This window comes from Lasioglossum baleicum, chromosome 1 (genome assembly GCF_051020765.1).
Source record: "Lasioglossum baleicum chromosome 1, iyLasBale1, whole genome shotgun sequence".
Classification (NCBI taxonomy): domain Eukaryota; kingdom Metazoa; phylum Arthropoda; class Insecta; order Hymenoptera; family Halictidae; genus Lasioglossum; species Lasioglossum baleicum.
In genome coordinates this window covers 15,601,408-15,625,714 of record NC_134929.1, presented here as the reverse complement: position 1 = coordinate 15,625,714, position 24,307 = coordinate 15,601,408, and the positions used below count along the sequence as shown (strand labels likewise).

General features: G+C 34.3%; 1 protein-coding gene and 1 long non-coding RNA gene across 4 annotated transcripts; one reads left to right on the top strand and one right to left on the bottom strand.

The window, feature by feature from the left end:
• Positions 1-481: 481 nt before the first annotated feature.
• Positions 482-21,419, bottom strand: LOC143207397 (sodium/potassium-transporting ATPase subunit beta-2). The gene is made up of 6 exons (XM_076420837.1): positions 20,960-21,419; positions 4,385-4,525; positions 4,123-4,242; positions 3,080-3,261; positions 2,111-2,390; positions 482-1,807 (listed from the first exon to the last, which is right to left on the bottom strand). Exons 1-6 carry the CDS (start codon positions 21,102-21,104, stop codon positions 1,704-1,706), a joined length of 972 nt encoding a protein of 323 aa, XP_076276952.1. The 5' UTR covers positions 21,105-21,419; the 3' UTR covers positions 482-1,703.
• LOC143207405 (uncharacterized) lies at positions 21,344-22,704 on the top strand. Of its 3 annotated transcripts, none has more exons than XR_013008667.1 (3): positions 21,344-21,941; positions 22,010-22,228; positions 22,307-22,704. It is a non-coding gene; the product is annotated as an uncharacterized LOC143207405 (long non-coding RNA). The 3 variants fall into 3 exon arrangements; XR_013008668.1 differs by having other exon boundaries at positions 22,022-22,224; positions 22,307-22,702; XR_013008664.1 differs by having other exon boundaries at positions 22,022-22,228; positions 22,307-22,702.
• Positions 22,705-24,307: the final 1,603 nt, after the last annotated feature.

The window sequence follows — 24,307 nt, the reverse complement described above, 5'->3', positions numbered from 1 at the left end:
AGATATATGCAGATCTACGAAACGTGTTTCCTAAATTTTCCATATTTTCTCTGCAACTCCGACATGGTTGCCATATTCCGCGGAAACCAGGCCCCTTACCGCTGCGCCCCTCGCCAAGCTGCGCCGCTGAGCCCGTCCCACTCTTCCCACTAACACTGACGCGTACCGCTAACTTAGCTTGCTCCACACGGTACGCCTCAGGGTTAGTGGGAAGAGTGGGGCGGGCTCAGCGGCGCAGCTGTAAGGGGCCTGATTCCCGCGGAATATGGCAACCATGACTGCGACTACTTACAATTTTTTTCGTAAACTTTGTTCACGTTGTGTAGCAAACCAATTGTTCTAACTTCTCAAAAAAGTTCAAATCGTATGGACTAATATTTAAAAAGTTAGAAAATGTCCGAATATTAGTGGGATCCTACAGCGTTTACTGTACCATAATGTTTCACCGCAATCGAGAAGCCCTTGAAGAAACTAAAAAAACAACATCAAGTTTGGGAAGTAGTGTAAGGCAGTCAGTTTCTTTATTAAACTATAATATTTCATATATCCTGAGATATTTTTTACTATCCACATTCATACATCAATAACCTTGCATTGTTCAATTTTCCACTGTAATAGTATTTTATTTCATTTTTTTATAAGCACTGTAGTATAAATGCACTGATAAATTAAACTAATCGCAACAACTGAAGAAAATCTTTTTTTTCTTTCGTTTATACATCATTTGTAATTTAATGACACTGAGATTGACTTTCATCTCATTACACAATACATATATCTGAAATTCATTCAGTTAAATAATAATCAATTGATACAATAAATATAAAAGATCGTCCTTTTTCGAAAAGATTTTTATATTGTATGTAGTGAAGTAGATGATAATAATTAGTGATTTGAAAGAATAAAATCTTATCTATAAAAATATATGTGTACACATACGATACATTTACATACATCATATATATATATTTATATTATATATATATTATCTTTGCCACGTTTAAGAGATCTATTCGTGATGGGCATCCGAAATACGGTAACGATAAGTTCAACTAATTCAAATTGTTCTCATAAATTCATTATGTCCAAGTTTCGAAAAGAACATCTAAATATTTAAGTTACACTTAAACGAAACGATTTTAAAAGAATCAGATATATCTTCCATATATATAATATAATTAAAATCGAAAATCCTTATATAAAATTGGACCGAGTCACACGAATATATAAATTTTCATTATTAAAAATTGTGGAAATATGATCATGTCGTCACGCATAATTTTACTTTATGTTTATCATTAAATATGGCCCTATCGATACACAATACGCTTATGTTTTCACGCATGACGAACAAACGATTCTTAATATATTTGATCGACAATATTTTATTTATAGAGTTCATTTGCCCATTGCAATCGAATAAAAGTCTGAACACTGCATGAAACTAATGTAAGATTTAACTTTTCTTTCGGTGCTCAGGGAACTGCTGTTTACAAAACTGTCCACTGATACAAACATAAGAAACCCTTTTAACTTTGTACTTGAGAAAATTTTCATCGACTTTGGCAGCGGTCATCGAGCTCTGACAACTTCTTGATTTGATTGAAAAGCATCCACGTATTTCGAAGGGTCAGAAAATATGAGATTCGCGTTTAGCTTCTGTACACTAACAAGGGAGAGGCCTGGTAGGGTAGGCAGCGCTGTTAATCTATCATCAACTCCAAATGAACTGCACCTATTTTCTCATGGCGGCTGTGTTTTATATTTTTCGCCCACGCCTTGCACTCTACGTTTATTAAAATACCAGCTGTAACAAAACACATTAATTCTTTCCACATTTATTCGGAAATAAATCATACCTAGACGTACAATTCAATTTAAACCTTTGCACTCCTTTGCCGAGTGTGGCTCGACATCGGAGAAAGGAAAATGTAAATAATACGTGTTTTTATATGTCTACTTCAAGCATGCTCTTGACATTTTGCTAGCAAAGTACGATTACAAACACTAATCAAAATTTGCTCGAAGCAGATTTGACTGACTGAGACTATGCGATGCAAATTCTTCTGAATTTGTCTTGTGTGTAGAATTTTAGTACTCTGATACTTACTGCGAGGACGCACAAAATAAACAGCCACCAAGGGGCTGAGATATCCCTCAGAGTTTTCGAAGGGGTAAAAATAACCAGGAAAACCTCTTCGAGGAATGTAACGAATTGGTCCTACGTTCTCCTGGTCCGCTGGATTCTCGCCTTCGCAAGAGACCCAAACTGTATTAAGTTGCAAAGAATTATTTCTTTTTAAGTCGGTAATATGATCCTTGAGCTCGCCGGGCATCTTGTCTGGCAACGATTCCGTATCGTTGTAAAATTCCGGTTTCCAGCCGTATATCTAAAACAAATTTCGACATGTCTTATTCCATCCTCCTGAAGAGCCACAACACATTGAATGATCATTTGCTAAAAAATCTCCTAATCGTTTATTTAAATTCGTCACTGTGGGATTTATCACTGTGATGAATCTCGGTTAGTGATTTTGCACGCCGCGCCATCGCTAGACACAAGTACAGTAAATATTTTATGGACGCAAATGTCTCGTGGAGGTTCGTTTGCATAGTTCGTAGAGAGACACTATTTTCTTGTGCTTCAAAGACCGAGCCGAACGTAGGAAAGGATAGCGTACCGATGAGACCGCTTCACGCAATAAATGAAACTTGTTTGTTTTTACTTATTTTGAATGAAATTTTACCAACATATTTGTGTCATCTTTCTTTTTAAAATGATACCAAACAAGATATAATTTGGCCCACATTTACTGTACCCACATGTGAAGCATAATGCATGTTCATATCGTCAATTAAGCCATTAAATACAGTTAAAATTATATCGCCTTTAGCGTCATTTTAATCAGGGAAATTCCACAAATCAGTTGGTGGAAGTCACATAAAATAATAATGAAAAATAAAGAAGTTCTGATGATTACGCGGCATGTTTAAACTGATCGGCGACCGAGGTCGAAATCGCGACTTTACTGTATTTATAATTTTAATATTTCTAAAAGACTAAATCAGGAGCATGTACCTTGTTAAGCTTGAGGAAAATACATGGAGCAGATTTGTGGTAGTTGTAATTGTTCTCTTTAGTACACGGGTGCCAGTTCTTGACGTCGACGTCGCAAACCTTACCAGGAGGTGGAGGTTGATTGTAGTCGCATTTGTTAATGTTTGCACCAAGACCAGGAACCGAACCTGGCGTTATGTAATCTGTGGAAAGTTATTATATTCATTAGATTACTTTAGGTCGTAATGCGACTGTAGGCATGTAATAGTTTAATTAACCCGTAGCACTAGAGTGGTGATTCTGAGGCGCCACTATAAATTGCTCTAGCATTATTTAAAATATTGTTTACATTATTAGATATGTTGGTATCTAATCTCAATTACTAAAGATTTAAGTATTGTATGAGGTAGTTAGTATATCGATTTCATATCCACCAAATTTAAAAAATCATAGAGAATGGAAATATTCTAGGTTAATAAAAATTAAAATTAAAATTGAATTAAAGTAGGTCCCAGTACAAAGGGTTAAACTCGAGAATAATGCGCAATGGGTATTGCTTAACATAATGCAAATATAACTGAATTTTGGACAAATAAATTAAACGTATCATTAATTCGTAACGTAGAAAGAAGACAACTATTTAAAATTGATCAGTGATCCACCAATGCAAAGTACCCTTACTGATTCTATTGTCTTGGTTGCTATGACCTGATAAATTGAGGAATGTCAACAACTGTGTATCAGTTGGTAAACATAAGCCTTGAGAGCAGCGTTGCCTCTTGTACAAAGAATGCAAATCAAAGTATTAAGAAACAAAAATTGGTTATTGACAGACAACTAACTTTTTAATTTAGTCTATGACCATCAGTTGACAGTTTGGCAAAAAACTAAAATTTTGAAGAGAACACAGATAATTAATGGAATTAATAATCATAAACAATGACGATTGCTTAAACATGATTCTTTTTTATTAGCATTCGAGAAATTAACCCAAGTAAATATTTCATTGGAATGTTTAATAACAAAATGGGAACAGTATTTATATAAAAGTCATTATATATTACCTTTAAGAAAAGCTTGTAGTGAATCAACCCAGTACTTATAATTCTGACTGTCCGTTCCCCTGTACCATATCAATGTGCTCTCGACGTTCTCCAATGGTGGATTAGGCCTAAATCCTAAACCTGTAAACAGTAATATTGCGTGACAGTATTGCACTTTGAATATTTGTGTAATTTAGAAACCAAACCGATTATACCAAACAGAACAAGGAAATTTTGCGAAAAATGGGTTTAGCTTCTGAATGAGTTATTAGAAGATCTTTACCAGGATTTGTTCCAATTATTGAACGTTCCAGCTGCCACCTCGGTATCCTCGGATCTAACGTTTGGAAGAATCCCCAGAAGCAAATTGCCACTAACCCAGCCAACACTCCGTAGAATATCAAGTAGAACAGTCCTATTTTACCTGTAAGAAAGAAGATCAACATTATGCTCTCTGAAATTCTCTTATTTTTATGTAATAACTCTTCTCTTACTAATATGATTATTTAGTAGTAGACTGCGGATCTTTATACATTTATAAAGAAATTAAATGGGTGAAATATAAAACGATGAAAGATATAAAAAATCTAAAATCATTGTTATGTTGTTTCCAACGTGAAAAGACTATTAAGGGATAAAATGAATTTTTATTTAACTGCTGTTTCGCACAATCGACAGAGAATAGTTGTATTTTGCATAAAGATCCGCAATCTCATTATTAGGTATGTATATCGAAAAATGTTGCCCATTTTTACAAAACTTGTATCTAAAATCATTGTACTATTTGACTATTAAGTTCAATAATAATTTTGAAAATCCAGATAATCCGAGAAATTTTTAGAATTGATAAAATGCAACAACTTTTCGTGAAATTATTATTTAAAAGAAAGTTATCGAGTTAATTATTATAATGTAGTACATTTTTTCTTTTAAATATTTATTGTACTTCGTGGAATGCTCTTGTCTTTGTTAAGGTACGCATTATCTGAAATAACTACGCGTATGTCCTTGAAAGTATTCCTATGTACCTCTATAATCATTCTGCTAATTACATTTTTATGTTCAACTCAACAGTCAGTCAGGTCATGCGCATAAGTATGACAAGTATCCATGAATAATGATAAATTATATTTTGATGGTAATAATGTTCTCAGTGACATCCTAATGACTGATAAATCAGTAAGAAGTATAACAACTTCGTCGCAATGAACAATTTATTTAGAAATAATTTCTTAAGAAATATACATATTTACGAATATACAGGATGAATAGAAATTATATGTCATCCCTCGGTTTTGGTGGAAATTGATGTAAGAAAGCTGCCGCAAAATTAGTTTCATGATCAAAAGGTCAACAATTTATTCTATTGCATCTTATAAAGTGCAAATGCAACCATAAAGTCTTTTCATTATCAAACTGATTTTATTTATATTATATTTTTGATATATTTCACACGCAAAGAAATAATGTTCAACGACTTATAATTTATAATAACATATAAACTCCATCTGACTGAGAAAAGAAAATATAAGTAAAATCAGTTGGATAATGAAAAAAAAATAAAAAACTTTACCATAATTTTTTAAGAGAACGATCGAGTTTTAACCCCGATATATATGTATATGGTTCCTTTTACACTTTTCATTCTTGCGGTGGGTAGAATACGATGCAATAGAAAAGAAATTGTTGACCTTTCGACCTTGAATTTTAAGGTCGAAATAAATTTTGCGGTTTTTTTTCTATCAAACCGAGGATGTAGTCAAGAACATTTTCTACCTGAATTGCAACAAACTGGAGCGAAATAGAATATTATTTTCTTTTGTAATACATTTAATGGACTGCAAATAACACAACGATACTTCTCAATTCTTCTTAATTCTCAATCTGCATATTAGTAGAAATATATTTTAATATACTTCATAACGTCCTTGGGAAATTGTCAAAATTACAATCTTAAATATAACCTTGTTGTCAGCGTACCTTTTATTTTTCAATGTCAATAATTGTTATTATAAAATTGGTAGAATTTCGATTTTCATTTGAAAACTGACAAGTTGAAGCAGCCGAGAATGCTAATTACGAAAAATTGGAATTAGTAAGTTGCATTGGAAATCGTTATTTGCCATTTTCTTTCTTTTACAGGTCATGAACTTGTAAAGGAAGGAATTAGCGTGCACAGTGCACACGATGTGTAAGCATATGCGAGTTTCATATTACTCATTTCCTCTTTCGATCCGCGCACAGTGACGAGAATATGTACAAACCGTTGTGTGCGCGAAATGCTACTTGTAAAAAGTGTAAAAAATTGTTTTATGGTAAATATGGAGAATGGGTATGTCTTAAAAAATTATTATACTTTAATTTGAAATAAATAGAAATTTGAAGATGCGTCCGGTTACACTATTATCTCGCCACATCTTTATATTTGTATTGTTTAGACTAAATATATATACATGGTTTCAGCCAATTACCCACAAGCTCTACTGTATATGTTTCATGGAAAGTGAATTTTTTCTTTCGATCATTTACGAAAATGATTGAAAACTTTGGCGCCAATTGTTATGAACCGTTCGTCGTCGGTACTGCAAAATTGGATTTACCGTAAATGGGAATGCTACCATCTACAAATACAACAGGATAAAATTCTTATTACGAAAGCAATGCACGAGAGGTCATTTCAGCGAAGAATAGAATCCGGCGAGCGACCTTGCGAGACATTGAATCGGTACGTAATTGAATTGCTCCACTTGACCAGACGCTTTGATCTTCGTTTGAATTGAACCAGCGATTAATGCAATTAACCTATATTATGCGGCGTGCCACTGCGCGCTGATTAATTCCACCACAGTACCGAACGTCGACGACTCGTAAAAATCGTTGCGATTTACTGCCGACATTCAACTCTGGGGAACCTTGGAAGCATCGCTTAATGCATTCATTCAGTAATTTAATAATCGTGCGAAAATAAAATGATGTGATTCACGAGTTCCTTACATATTGGATTCGAACGAAAGTTCGTAGCGGTTTCAAATTAAAATGCAGAGATAAAATTGAGATCTTTATGCAAAATAAAAATTGTACGAATCAATAGTAAGAAACTTAAGTGGAATGAAAATGTAGTGATCTTTAAAAAGTCGAAAATAGTTCAACAATTTCCTTAAATTCTTCTAGTAATGTCTTTCCAGTTTTATATTTGAACTATTCATTTTTGTTATAAATGCATAAAATCCGCGGTCTAATGATTAGTTACCTCAAAAATGGCAAAAAGTAATACATAGACCAGAATGGAAAATATATTATTGAATAAATCTTAGTTGTATGTTTAAATGTACCTAATATTTGTTTCTATCCTGTTCTGTTTTATATGTATAGTATTTCTTCATTTTCTAGCCATTTTGTGTTTTTGTGAGGTAGACATTGAACTTTCTACATTACTACAAAAATGTAAACATATTTACAATGTAAAAAATTGATTAAGGGTTGAAAATAATTTTCGTTTAACTCCTTCTGCCAACAACCGTTGCAAAGAATTTTTACTTTGCATCAAGTCTACTCAGTAAATGTCTACTAGTACACTTTTCTCGATAAAACTCTCAATGTATGTACAGTCACTAAACTTTTACATGAAACTTTTCACAATTTCATACATTTTTAAGGTATCCACTATTTATTTTGAGGGATCTTGTTTCTTTAAATCTAGACCTAGACCAACCAGTTTTGATGATTAATTGAAATCGTCGCGTCTGCTAACTGTATATTTGCTTTGAACGTTGCGACTCATTTGTTAAATCACACAGTAAGACGATACGCGGAATCATAGCATTAGCTATCGTATTATATTACTAACGTCTGTCGATGTAAAATAATACCTGCAGCATCACGTGCATGCGGCGGGAGGTCAGGAACATGTAAAAAATGTTGAGTTGACGTGGACATAACAAAAATGCATTTTGTAGATTTCGGTAACTTATATGCATACTGAAAGTTTCATCAAAATCAGTCAAGAGAGCTTGGGGAGTGCTTGAGGGTGAATCTCGCAGATTTTCAACCAAATCTACAAAATGCATTTTTTAAATTATTATCGTTACAGGCTCAGATAAAAAAGTTGACAAAACATCGTTTTTCAAATTTCGTATGATTCCTACCAATTGCATTCTAAACAAATTTTTGTTTACTCATTCTCTAGCAAACTAGTTGGTCGAACATCTTTAAAAAATTCAAGTCCTCTGGACCAATTTTGAAAAAGTTATGCCATTTTTAAGAGTGTCCACTTAATATTATGTTCCCGACTTTATGTTTTATATTATTTATGTTATATTATAAAAAAGATGTTCTCATATGAAGCTTTATTTTGTTTATTATAAATAAAATGGTTTCATATGAAGCTTCATTTTCTTTATATTATAAATAAACGCAGCTTCATTTTCGAGAAAGTCGAGTGAGAAAATTCGACAAACACGTGTGCTATTGAATACGAATCATCTGACGGAACCACATACATACAGGGTGGGTCGCCACATTTTGCCACCTCAAATATCTTTGTTGTTTTTAAAGATACGTCAAATGTCTGAAGGACAGAGTTGAATGGTAAAATGGGGCTTATACGATACCAAAAAAATTTTTGTTTTTATGTAATTTTTTTTATAGATATGAAGGTGACCTTCATTTTTTTAAATGGAATGAGGTATTTTTTAATACATCAATCGATGCAGCTGGACATTTGTTATAAAAAAGTACTAACCTATGTAGTTAGTAGTTCAGGAGATATTTCGATTTAAATAACTCTAAAACACCATTACTGTCGTACTAAGACGTTAGTGTTTACTTACTTGTGTAACATCTTAGCACGACAGTAATGGTGTTTTAGAGTTATTTAAATTGAAATATCTCCTGAACTACTAACTTTTCAACATACATAGGTTAGTACTTCTTTATAACGAATGTCCAGCTGTATCGATTGATGTATTAAAAAATATCTCATTGCATTAAAAAAAAATGAAGGTCACATTCATATCTCTAAAAAAATTACATAAAAACAACAATTTTTTTGGTTTCATATAAGCCCCATTTTACCATTTAACTTTGTCCTTCAGACATTTGACGTATCTTTAAAAACAACAAAGATATTTGAGGTGGCAAAATGTGGCGACCCACCCTGTATAATATTACACAAAGTACGATTACAGGTGTGGAAAAATACATGTCGTTGAACAGCTGGAAAAACGTGTAAATGTGGGATTCATAAATGCTTATACAATTTGCCATTTCAATTCATGATTTTTATTTTGCACAAAGATTTAACCTTTTCTTGAATTTCTTCGTACATCTTTACTATACAAAATGAATAAAAAATTTTGAAGCTTAACATCGGTATGGGAAAAATGCAAAGGTATGATATATTCTTTAAAGGAGCGTCCACAGGTACGGGATTTTCTTTCCGAAGAAGCAAAACAAGACGGTAAGTGGTGTTACGAAGGCTAATCATCGTATTAAATTTCTTCTATCCGTATCCGCTATGATATCTTATGGATATCAAGCCACTCACTTATACTGTATACGCGAGTAGATCCACTTATTTTACTGCATAAAAAAAATTGTTCATCACTGAAAAAATTCGACCATTGTTCGTAGGCAAGAACCTCTTTTTTAATTATTTTACTATTACAGTTTTAAATGAAAGAATCTCTTGCTTTATTGTGAAGTAAACTAGTTTAATATTTTCTCGAACATTGATTTTTAATTATTTTACTATTACAGTTTTAAATGAAATAATCTCTTGCTTTATTGTGAAGTAAACTATGTAGTTTAATATTTTCTCGAACATTGCAGCGTTTCATTTGTATCGCCCATAGTCAGCACAAAAACAACTTACACAGAATTAATATGTTAAAAAGGAGGAGTCGGTGTACTGTGATAAATAGACTGCGGAAGTTTATGCAATTTTTGTAGACGAATTTTAAGAAAGTGGAATCAAATAAAATCTTGTTTTCAGTGTTAGTAGTCTTTGTAGATGTGAAATAAATAAAAATCGTACTAAACTCTGCCGAATTTTATATTTTAGCATTTTTTGAAAATCTTCAAGAGCCATAAGTGCGTGAAGATCCGCAGTCTAGTGACAAATAATATTATTTTACAGCTTACTACTATTGGAAAGTACAAGGGCAAAGTAAATCACACTTGCAACATTCAATATTCTTACTATTTTTAATCTAACTTTGATAGAATGATGTCATTGCAAGAAATTTTTACAACAATATCATTCATAATAACGAATTCATTCATAAAACTCTGAAAAAATATGTTTGTCTCAATTTGAGATACTTTTCCTGCACAGTATTTTACAATATGGAATCAAATTTTCTATTCCTCATTTACTTCTGATTCTCGAAATATTAATAATTAAACTGCGGATTTAATGCATTTATGACAAAAATTGACACGTGCAGTTTAAAGCAGTGGACGAATTACGAAGCTTTAAGGACATCAATTTATTCATTTCAGCTTAACACTAAAACTACCGAGCACTGAAAGCGATTAAAACGTTTCATCTGATAAAAATGACAAGGCTTTATTTATTTAGATTTTGTGCAATTTTTATTGCAATAAGTGCTTGGATAAATAAATTTATCGAATCAATATCAATTTCCATGTAAGCAACTTTGTCATTTTAATAATCACAAAATTAAAAATCTAAGACCGGTTATTTGACCGGCAGGTTTAGTGTTAATAAGACAATTAAAAGAAGAAAGAAATTTCTGTTTGTCTCCTACGTCTTGCAATCAATGCAAACATTTTTTATTTTGCATAAAGATCCGCAGTCTATTAATAAGCAAATAAATTCATCTACTACTAATGCTACCATAAAATTCGAATTAAATTCAAACGAACCTTCACTAATTTGTATAAAACATTGAAAACAAGTAATTTTGACAGTTATCGAACTCCAGTATGGTAATAGTGGAATTGTGGGACAAGAGAGGAAAGAACCATGAAACTTCGGACGTTTTCTGAGGGTTGATGTTGAACGAAAGCTGTAACGTGGTCGCGTGGGTGTACCCTTCGGAATGGCCCTAAGTTACATAATGCCGTAATGCTTCCATTTAACGTCAATTGACCTCGTTGTACACGTTTGCGCTAAAGGAAGTTTAACAATTGCCATTCAGCCGGGCAAACCGTTATGTGCACCGCGAATTAGCAGCGCTTCACGCTTCCGTCTTTTTCTCTCCCTCCATTTCTTTGTTCTCCTTACGTTTATTTCAACCAAATCGATCGAGGATGTAGGTGCTCGATTGCCGAGATACCACTGTCGAGTTCCGTATCATTTTCAAATAGCGCACGTGTGCACCACGAAACGATACCAGACCGGTTCTGAAATATTCTCATGCCTCGTCCACAATCTATTGGGTTGGAAAGAAAGTTCGTAGCGTTCTCCAATTAAGAATCGAAGATGAAATTAAGGTATCTATTCATATGTTTATTCAGTAACACGAGAAGTTACCTTGAAAATGGCAAAAAGTAATAGAAAGGAATGGGAAATATGTTATTGGATAAATGTATGAATGAATATCTGAATTTTAGCTTTCAATTTTAATTTACAAACGCTACGAATTATCGTTCCAACCCAATATTGACGGAATATTCTGGTCCCGAACTTTCCAAATGTTTTGGGTTTGTATTAGATGATTGCATAAGTTCGTGCCCGATTTGAAAATAAAATTGAATGGTTTTTTAAACCACCTTTTCTAATTACTAATTTCTTTTCTAATTAAATCTAATCTTCTTTACCATTCTTTTCTAATTGTAGAAAATTTAACCATTTTTCATTTTAATTTAATCAATCTTTAATCAAATCTTTAAAATTTAACCACTGTATTTTATTTTCAAATCGGGCACGAACTTATGCAATCATCTAATGTTTACATCTTCATTCGAAAAATATTTTGCAAGAAATAATCGATTTATTTTTCAAAGGGTGCTTCGTGAGTTCACGAGAGAAAAATTCCATTGATTTGCATTTATTCTTCTTTTATTCTCAGTTGTTAATCATTTAAAATGTATTAAATAGCCGCCGGTAACTAATGTGTTAATTTAACCCCTGTCGTACAATCTTCATCGGGACAATGCTTAAATATTGGTTACGAAAGAAGAGGAGTTTGTTTGGAATCTTCATCGCGAGCCTGACTTGTTATAACGTGTACAGCAAGGGGTTAACACAGTGTTTCCCAATCTTTTTTGTGGCATGCCCCACCTAAGCCTTTTTAAAATTCTTATGCCTCCTATGTAACATGTACATAACTTTTAATATTCAAAAATTGAATTGTTCACCGAAGAAACTTAACCCTTTCTTTCTTGACCTAGAATATTTCCATCCCTATGATTCTTGAGATTTTATGGATATGAAATTGGTATAACACCTCGTACAATACCTAAATGCTTAGTAATTGATTAGTAGACAGATAAAAATTTTGAAAATGCTTTTTTCGAGAAACTATTTGCACACATTTATGGGCTGGAAGATTAGATATAACTAGACTGCGGATCTTTATGAATGTTACAATACTTCTTGCCCTAACGATTTTAATAGAGAAGAAATGTATTGACATGTTCAATTTTTTTAATTTTCCAACAATTTTAAATTCCATCTACTCAATTTTGTTATAAATGCATAAAGATCCGCAGTGTAGAGACAACTTTTACTTGAACTATTTTTCGATATCTGTGGTCGCCTGCGAATTGTGAACACTCACGTAGAAGGGCCGGTTCGAATGAAAGGGTTGATTTCTCTGTTAAAATAAAAAACAGGCACGAATGAAATGTGGCTAAATTGTCAGGTATGTGTAACTTGTGTAAGGTTTCGTCAAAATCGGTGTGTATCAGTCACCGGAGTTCCCTCTTAAGCGTTAAAAAATGGTGCTTGAGAAAATGATGGCCGGATACGTTGGATTGTACTACAAAGCAATATCAGTATTACGATGCCAAGGTTAATTGCAAATCAAGGGTAAACCGTGGGGCATGCTTTGACAGCGAATTCAATCTGCAAGAAAGTGTATCGTAATGCTAGGCTTCTGAGCTAATTAAGTGAAGGAGAACGTAATCTCGCAATTCTGACCACCAGTTTCAGGTTTTGTAAGTCTTCTACGTACCAATGCGATAAAAATATCCGATGTAAACAGTTCTGATAGGGTGGCCTGTTAGAACTGACTTCAGAATCGGGAATCAGTTTCAGTTGTTCCATCGATTACTTCTGGTGATTGATTCGATCAAGAAAGAATTGAATAATAGTGTGGTAAGTAGACTGCGGATCTTTATGCATTTACAGCAGAATTGTCCCTCGGGTTTCGATTATCCATCGGGCCTTAATTTATCCTGCTGTATTTATATTCCGAAAATATGGAATAGGCTTGCAGGGGATACATCCTTTTGCTTTGTACCTTTGGTCTCACTTTCACCCATTGACCCTTCGTTGCATAGTGTATCATATCTGATATATGTAGTTAACAAATTTGGTATGTATATAGTAAACTAAGAATGTGTTTTCTTACTATTCTACACATTTTATCTCATTTGATAAAATGTTGTATCAATTTTTTAAATGATTTTTCCCTTAAATAACACACAAAAACTGACCTTCTTTCAATATTTTCATCCCAATCAAAAAAATCATGCAGTGAAGGGTTAAGAATATTTAAAATTATTCATTTATTTATTATTGCGAGGGAAACATAAGAGAGAGAGACTCAATACTCAATACACTTCAATAAATACATATGTAGTTTCATGTTTAAAATTTATTAATCAGAAAATGGCTCCAATAAATATTACGGTCTACACACAATTAATCTTCATACATTACGAAGTTAATGAATTGGTAATTACTTTTAAATAAGTATTTGATGCACATCTTTGCTATAAATTAAATCTGGAATTTCCTAACAATTAATCTACATTTGACTTGATTTTCTTTACAAAAACTTACTTCAAAATACAGTATTTGTAAATGATTAAAAGTGATTTGCATAAGGTTCAATTTGATTTGCAAAATGGTGAATTTGGAGTGCAAAACCTATGTATATGGTCTAAGGCAATTAATTTTCTTTTATATAATAATTCAATATTACTCCCCCCAACAGTATTAAATTTTCTATGACATAATTTTGGAGTGAATAATTTTTATAAGTAGTAGAATAAAATTTAATTATATAATTTATTTAGATTATAGGTGTTTTCTAAGGATGTCCTAATGCACCACGCACAGAAGACGTGTGACGCAAGCCAAAGGGCGGAGCCCTCGAAAATCGGCCGAAACGAGCATTTGTTGCCGACCTCTAAAACATTGGAAAGCTATTAGGAAAAGAATAATGTGTTGTGGATAATCAACACTGTTACGTTTAATGTATAACTTCATGGTCTATAACAGAGTGTTCACAAATGTTAATAAGCACTATTTAATTATATCGATCGAAAAGTAATGACTAAGCATTCTTCCTGGTTTCATACTACGTCCAACGTTGCTAATTAACAGGGTTGTTACCCCACGCCAAACACCCCCATAGGGTCTGTTTCGATTTGTTGCTATGCCAACAGAATAAAAGCTGATTGTCTGTATGATAGTTTCATGCATATTCGTGGTGCTTGACTCGCCTGAATTTATTGGATTACGGTAACACTTTCTATTGTGAATATATGTGTATACATCATTTATACGAACTCTCTCTCTTTCTCTTTCTCTTTTCGATAAAATAAAGCAGAATTATTTAAATATTAATTCATATTTATATTCTCAAAACGAAAAAATGGACATAGACCTATGAACCGACGGTTACAATTTTTTAAATAATTCCTGACTTACATATTAAGATATATAAACAAATGTAAATCTTATGAAAAAACATAAAATAGAAAAGCTTTTTAACAAATACTTGTGTAAAATCAATATATACTTTTTCATAACACATGAATTGTAATGAATCTTCGTATGCTCTGAAAACGAAATTAAAAAATAATCAGAATTAAGATTGAATATTAAGCCTTAAAGTGTTGAAACATTTAGCATGTGCTGAATTTATTATTTGATACTGCAGATCCTAAATATTCTTTTATTCATCTGATATTTGTAAAAATTAAAACAGGAACAATCCACTAAACTTGCTTTTTGAACTTTATTTAAAAACGAATTATTACTAAAATTAATCTTAATTATCTAAAAAAGTATGCTCTTACTACTGCCGACAAAGAAATTAATTATTTTCACTTGCTCAATAATTAATTTTTAAAGATTCCTATACTCTTTGAAGTAATTTGATATATCGATTATAATTATGGTCAATGTATAATTTTTAATGTACACGTTAACTGTATAATAATGTTTACATTAATACATACACGAAGGAAGATCACAAATAGAAAATAAGATTTACACAAACTCAGTTAATTCTGCTTGTTCGGAATTAGATATTGGTGAACTGAATATAAGTGCTTACTTATAAATATTTACTACCGTAAACACAGAAAACAGATAAGACGAAGCGGTAAGCAGCTTACAAGTTGGTCTTCGGTTAAAACTATTTAAAGCGAGACAAGAAGAAGAGTTTTAACTTAAGTCACTCTTATTCGTAATACAATAACCTAAAGCTCGAAATTATAAACTCGCAGTTAACTCATATACAGTACACAGTTAATCCATATACATATTAACTTTTTTCTGAACACATATGTGCAATCGAAGAATTTTCAAAAAACAGTATACATAAACAACGGGATATTTAAATGATATTATGCCACCTGTGCAGCGTTTTTAATGTTATAAAGTGATGGTAAAAACATGTAAACAAACCCACGTGGTTGTTTAAAAATTATTCTGTTTACACCTTCCTTTGCAGTGACTTTGTCTACCTCAACCCTTAGCACTCGAGTGGTGACTCAGAGTCGCCATTAAAAGAAATCACTTTCCATCGTGTGATCACTACAACAATTATTCACCATTGTTAATTATTGTATTAAAAATATTTGTCATCTGTGATGCAATCGTGGGATAAATTCAGCAAGTCAATTCCTAAAATCTACTAATAAGTTATATAATAATTTTTAATTCTAATGTCTATATATCTGTGTTTATGTAGGATCAAAATTGCTTAAAGCAATAATTTTGGAGCATAACGGATATAGTAATAAACGATGAAAGTATTGTAGCATGAATCACAAAACTGATGACACATGTAGTGCATTCTACGAAAACTAATTGATTCATTACGAGCGTCTTACGTTCTTCTTTGAGTGTTTCATAGATCCACGTTCTGTTAGCCCTCCGTATGCTATGCCGGAGTAATTCGTTACCCGTCACGATAGCGGTAGGGATGAGCTCGAATGATGGTCAATATGTACAGTTTTATTTCGGTATAAGACGACGCTGTTTACATATTTCGTAATAATCCTATCCTTTTGAAACTTAACATTTCTTTCGATCTAGCATAATTCCATTGCATATGATCTTGTTTCATTTTATGGATGTGAAATTGATATTATTCCGCGTACAATATTTAAATGTTTAGTAATTGATTAGCAACATAATAATGTAAACAATATTGTGAATAATGGTACGGAAATTTTTAGTGGTGACTGAGTCGCCATTTGAGTGCTAAGGGTTAGGGAAGAAATCAACCCTTTTATTCGAACCGGCCCTTTTGCTCATAAATCGCAGACGATAAAAAATATCAAAAAATAGTTGAAGTGAAAGTTAGATCTCATCTTTCAGACCATAAACGCGTGAGAAAAGTTTTTTGAAAAATTCATTTTCTGGAGAAAAAAATTTTTCATGATTTTTCAAAAAACTTTTTGAAAAGGAGCCCCCAGATCTAATCCATGCATGTACAAGTAAAGCTTTTTGCAATTATCTTGTAAACTAAAGAAATGTTGTTCAGAATGGTGACCTTGACATCATTGAAATCGGAGGAGAGGTCCCTTTTTTACAAGTTCACCAATTAATACAGCCAATTAAATTGAATTTGTGAACTACTAACTCATTTTGTAATAAAATTGATTCCTTCTGTCATTTTTTATTAGCATTCGTTTCAGTATATTTAATACGAAGATATAGCTAGAATATCACGAATGCAGTGATAAATTCAATATTGAATAATCTACATAGGAAAACGTGTCCCTGAAATTCCTTTGGATGGAGTAACCGTCAGCCGTAGTATCTTGCATAACATAGATAAGTATAATGTGAAAACCATTCAACCTTATATCACTCAGATCATAAACTTTTGATTGAGTACCTTTTTCATCGCAAAATTGTAATTGTTACTGTACGCACACCTATTCTAAAACAGTGGTTGTTTAACACTTTATCTACCACTTTATCTAGGCAGCCAATTATTTTGCATGTTAAATGAAAGACTAATTAAACATTCAAAAATAGGTATTTGAGCCCTTGTAGCAATTACTACTATGTATAATTATAGAAACTAATATATTAAATATTATCACCTCTCCCTTGATCTATATTGTAATATTAAATTTCAAGACCCTAAATATGAACTCATCCTAATTAATAACTGATAATAATTAGTAATAACCCAACGTCCCCTAACCGATTACAAAAAATTTTTAATATACCAGAACTAACTTAAATGAAACATTTTCTTTTATATAATAATTTCCAACGAAATTAGTAGATCACGATACAGGGGATAATGGTTTGGATTTGTTTCGAGAGGTCAAAATTTTGAAAAATTTCAACAACTCAAGCCTACCTCACTGTCAAGGTCATCTCAAGGTTATAGTATACTAGGCCGTTGAACTCGTCTTGACATAAGCAGTAATATCATGTAATAAAAAATATGTAGTGTCATTTAGAAAAATGAAGGTGACAGTCACTTTTCATAAACTAATTTCTGTTTTGAATTTTTTTCTATTGCATTTTGTTGCCGACTAAAAACTAATTAATTTTGTTCCAAACATTTGTTTATCTAAATCGTGACGACCGTCACATGGGACACCCTGTATGTAGGTGGCGATTTATGCGTTTCTTCATTCTGATGCAACAAAATTTTGTAAAGATTGCAAATTTGTAGCATTTTTTGCTGAGAAAGTAAACTTCGCCGTCGAAGGCGTTTTCTTCATCGCCGCGCCGTCATTTTACGACCTAATGAGACATAATTGCGAGCAATGACCCCAGAATGTGAAGGCAGAACGTAAATCATAAGTTATTAATAGAATATTTATTTTGCACAAAACATTTGAAAAAATCCTTCACTAATAATATTGGGCTGCAACGAAAGTTCGTAGTGTTTTTAAATTAAAATTCAAAAATAGAATTGATATATTTATTCATAGGTTTATTCAATAACATGATAAATTACCTCAAAAATATATAAATCCATGAGTAAATACCTTAATTTTATCTTTGAATTTTAATTTAAAAACGATAAGAATTTTCGTCCCAGCCGAACAGTTTAAAGACTGATCTGCAATATTTATAATTAATATTTATTTTCAGTAAGTACCTAAATTAGCGTCAGTTCGATTTATATCTCTAACCTGTAAAGATATATTTTGTTGTACATTGTAAATTTATTGTTTTGAGCAAAGAATGGTTTATATTGTCCGAAAATGTTAGACTGCAAACGCTGATTCCGAAAATTTATCTTGGTTATCTTCGTGATTATGAATCATTGTATTGAAACAATAAGGAATTGTTGAAAAAACAACCGGTTCTGATCAACAGAACACCTGTCATGCTGCAACATGACAATGACATCATGCAACGAGAACTACATTCATACCTACGAAATCATGGCAACCATCGACCCATCGAATGTTTTTCAAAACAAAGAAATATGTAACTTGCGTAATCTTTATTATTTTTACTTAATAGAAATCACACATGTACTTCAAATACCAATAAATGTGTGTGCAAAATCCTAACGTAAAACGTGTAATAATTTTTCTGAAAAAATTTCTAAAAATTCGTGGAAAAATAGCCTCGAAGACAAGAACACTCCCTTAACTAAAAAATATTAATCATGATGTTTTATGGTATTTTATTGCTACTGCTACACAACGAGAATATACCTCTCATTAATCTAGGATCTGGGGGTCCTTCATCGTTAATGTGTTCGCTGCAGCGCAAACTCTCTATGGTTTAGAGTGGTTTGACATTGGTAGCGATTTGGGCGTGTGAAAATGATCACGAAAAGTGCGGGACAGTAAACTGAACATAGAAATTATTTGTAAGTCCGTAAGACGGAAATGCAACAAAAACCACCCAAGAAATCTCTAGGATGAAGCAAACTGCAATAAATACTCGAACGAGTAGCTATTAAAGTAGACCGTGGATTTTTATGCAAAATGAACATTGTCTGCATTCATTTCAAACTACACGAGCTGTACATAGCCATTCATTTCTTTTTAAAATAATTGTCATAAGCTCGGTGCACAATAACCGAAAAACTATGACATTATTCTGTGTAAAAAAATTGTTAATTGCTTATACAGAATACTGTAAACCAAACATTTTAAATTAATATCAATAATCAAAATTTCCTTCAATGTTTAAAAAATGTGCCTTTCCATATATATATATCCAAAACTTTCCACGTTTTCCATTCAGTTTTGCAATTTTTCAATAAAATTATGAATAAATTATCAACGGAAATTGTAAATGGAAATGATTTATTGACATAAGGGTTAAAAAACACCCTCACAACCCATATCGTTGCGTTTTGGCGCGAACATTGAAATGGAATTAGGACGCGACGGGGTAACGAATCAAATTATTTTCTTGTTCGAGAAGAAATAAATTTGGCAAATAACGTGTCTGAACAATATAAATTTTTCGCTTGCTGTATCTTGCTCACTATACCACTCGATGATCTCCAAAATCATATAAGGGGAACGTAAACAAACAACATGGCTGCCAGCATGCTCTACCGCTTACTGCCTGAATAGCAGTAACAAACGTGGCCATCCTCATCGACGCGACGCGACGCTTAATTGACACCCACCTGGGCCTGGAAGAGCAGGAAATATGTGCAAGTTCCTTCGGTGGAAATAAATGTGCGAACACGTTGCATATACTAATCAAGTTGTGTCAACAAGTTGTTTAGTTTAGCTAAACAAACTTTAAACTCTTAATTTCATAAAATATATTCTATCTAGGATGATACTTTAATTGGTCCATCAAAGCAGTCTAGAAACTCAAGTCAAATATAATTTATTCATTATCGTTTTATTATTATGAAACTTTAAAAACCTTATTTTATTTTTCACTTTATTTAAATATTAGACATTAATGTCGTCTTGATCATTTTTCAAGTTGGACATTTTTCCTCTTAAAAATTTTGAAAGGTTAACTTGGTCAATCTTATACTGTCGAACACACACACACACACACACAAATCAAGAAGGTGTGGAGATTTTTAAAAAATGTAAATTTATAACACTGTCTTTTATTAGAGACACCTGTTAGTTTTATAAGAAACTATTCGATAAATATCCCATATAAACTTAAAAATTTTCAGTGATTATCAGACACACAACTGTCATTCAGTTTCAAAATAAACGTGTTTGGAGTAGGATACCGCTTCCCACATTTCCGCGTGATGTACATACACGGCAATTGTCAAGAGACTATGTCAACGCTCGATCTTATCCGCGCGTTTCAATTTCATTAAGCTCCCGGTGAGAAATTAAGTTCCAGCGTTATGACGTTTGGGAAAGGAGTCATAGAACGTGCGACGCGATCGATAGTTCGATCTATTGGAGGAGCGCGCAGGAAACAGAGAAGAGTCATCAGAGGTGTAGCCTAGACCGAACGGCCATCGTAAATTCCATGTGTCCGTTTGCCCAGGTAACTTACCCCAGCTGCTCGCCGTTCTGCCCATGAAGGCGCCAGTCTCACGATTGTAAATAAACGTCTTGAAAGACTGGCTGGATGCTACGTTCGCTGGGTTCAGATAGGGGTCTGCCTCCGGCGCGATTATCTTTGGGTTCTTGCTGACCATCGTGGCGACAGGTGAGAAACGGCGATGATTTATTTCTTTCGGGAATGTTTTTGAACACACTGATCACGTGTCGAGCGGCAGGGACCGGTTCGAACTGTTCGAGATGGTCCGAACGAACACGGAACGATGAAACACACAGTAGAAACGCGAGCGAGCAACACGGCACCGCAGGATCGCTCGCACCGAAACCGTGAGTTCCTCGAGGTCGGCTGGGCTTCTCCGATGCCGACAGTTGGTTCTTCAACGCCACCAGGTTGACTAAACACGCTTCGTTTGTACAGGCTTCTTCTCCGTCTCGTTCCCTTCTACCGGTTTCTTCTCGCTTTCTCTACCCCCTCTTCCCCTCTACTCCTCGCCGCACCTGCCCCCCTCCTTACGAACCCCCTCCTACACCGGAGAACTGTCCAGTGTGTGACGCGTCTACCATATACGTGCACGACCTCGCCGCATTGTTTTCGTTGTGTTGTCCATTGTTATCGTTGTGTGAGGCTCATGGTGCCGATCATCAGAAAAACACCGGAGACTCCGTATACTTTTAGAAGAATTTTCCCCGGTATCATCGGCCCTGTTATACCCGAATTCCTATTCGACATTCTTTTCGTTATGGTTACTCCGTAAAACTCATGCTACAGGACCGCTCGAGCATGCTGTTTCGTAGCGCACGATGTTTTCAATACTCCCCCATGAGCCACGCCTAAAGTACGGATCCTTTGTACTTGTTCTATTTAGCTTAGTTTGGATTAAACTGGTTTTACGTCGTCGAGACGAACGGATACGAAGATTTGAATGCTCGCAAGGAACTGACACGAATTGCGCCTGAACTCCGTAACATTATATGTACGTACATCGAACGTAATAAGTTTATACCGCGCATCTCGGATTACATTAAACAGTCAAGTTTATAGGAATTCTTATAGGATAATAAATGAAATAACGCTTATTTAATCTGGAGAACTGACTTGAACAGTGACTTGATCACTGTTAATAAAATAAAGGCTTCGCTGGAATCGGAGGAGTACTCGTTTCCCCATGGATTTGAAGACGACAATAGGTACCAACGAGCTATGGGGCGTCCCATTATTATGACGTGGCAGGCTGCACCTGTCGAGGTGTACGAAACGTATGTACGTAGTTCCGATAATGTAAAATCAATATCCCAAAGTTCAAATAAATGATTAGATCTGGATTGATTTGATTTTCAGTATTAGAGGAGATACAAATGTCAAAATATTTGCGAGGGATAACACCAGTGCATATATGTATACACACAGTATACAGCGATAGCAGTCTATCGTATCAGCGACAGCAATTCCTGCGTTTACCGCTAGAGGGCTTCGGAGATAATGCCTTTCCCGCAGTTACTTGATCTGACACTTGTTTCTGCAGACATTTACCTTCCTCAGCTTAATATCAAGTATTAGAAAAACAGAACTATCGACGAAATAAATTCACACTGGGAACAAAGTACCCGTCTACTTCCATTATTTCACTCAATTCAAACTATTAAACTTCGAAACTGTAGCGCAGTCTAGCGCCCGCCGTTCAAACTAGTTCGCGCGAATCGACTTCAATAAAACAGGCGGCCGTTTCAAATGACTCGAAGCTATTATTTCTACTCCAAAACCAAGACATTTCTTTTGACCTAGAGAATCTTTTATACAATGTAATGTGTCAACACATTACCGAACGGTGATTATTGCATAATTCTGAAAAATCTATGGTACATGGCTAAACACTTTTTAATGAAACATCATATTCACTGAAAGGTGTACGTGCCTTGTTTCAGCGCCTACTCAACACTCATCTATCCTGAAAAGAAATTGCTTAAAAATAAAAATCTACTAACAAATTATACATTTGGAGGAGCACAATGATCAGCCTATACCCAAGTAGCCACAAGTAGCCACGTACGTCCCTAAAACGTATGCAGAATGGACGTAGGACGTTTGGACGTGAACCGTACGTTTTAGGGACGTACGCGGCTACTTGGGTATTGTGTTGCCCCTTGTGGCCCTAAATTATAAAACCTTTGGAAAATATCATATTGATAATAAGAACACTTAAGATAGCTGACTACTGGAACAATTACCCTAGCGAAAAACTGTGCTTGGACTTATTTCTGTGCACTGGTTTGACCGCACGTGTACGGTCAAGAGTAGAAGATAACGACCGACATTAATTCACCTGCATCAGCTAGTCATTAGATGGTCTTCCCGGTGAAGAAGGCTGCGAAAATGATTTCCTCGACTTGATCGTCGAGAAACAAATTGGGGGCTAAGGTCAGATCTCGTGTGTGTGACCTTAGTGCCTGGAGGCGACACGTGTGTGCGATTCACAGCACTGTACTATTGGTAGTTACCTCCTCCCTCTTTTTGTAACACCGAGATGAGTCGCGCGCAAGCATATATAATGTGAGTCACACACGACGACCGATCTGAATTAACCACATCCTGTCCACTATGTCGTATGACATTAATGTCATTGCCGTGTGCTATCAGACTGAGAATATCAGGCAAAATAGACGGAAGAATCGTCTTAAATGTCTCGACCTCGCGCGACGATTTTCTCTTAAAAAATAGAAATTAGAATTCGCCACTTACGAGACGCGCGTGTCATCGAAGTTATTAACCGGTAATCCTAAACGTATACAAATTCCTGGAACATTTAAACAGGCCGTTTCAATTCCTTGATGAAGTTCATTGAGCAAGGGTCACTGCATGCAAATACAAAAAAGTAATCGTCCAACCATTACTTTATTAAACATTTTCACCTTGCTGGGGCCCAAATGAGAGCCAATCCAGTCAGCCAGACCTGCCTCGAGTAGACATCGAGCGCAACCTAGCGAGCAGATGGCGGGCATTATCCTGTCAGAACGACGCTCGAAGCTGCTCGAAGCATAGGATGCTCGGAATCTGCTCGATTCTGTCGGGTAGATGGAAGGCAGCTCGGTCCTGGACTCTGCCTCGCCGTAAGAGTGCAGCATTAATGTGGCGAATGCCGTTATACAGGCAGCAGGGCAGGTCGCAGTGGTCGCACTAAATTATAGTGCCACCGACGAGAATACCTCGTCTGTGTTAGTGTGACGCAGACAGAACAGTGCCGTCAGATCGGAGAAATCGAGGGAATACATTTTACCCCCTCTCTGATAACCGTACTAATACGTGACCAGTCTACGGCTTAGTGTGGGATGTTGGAATATGCTC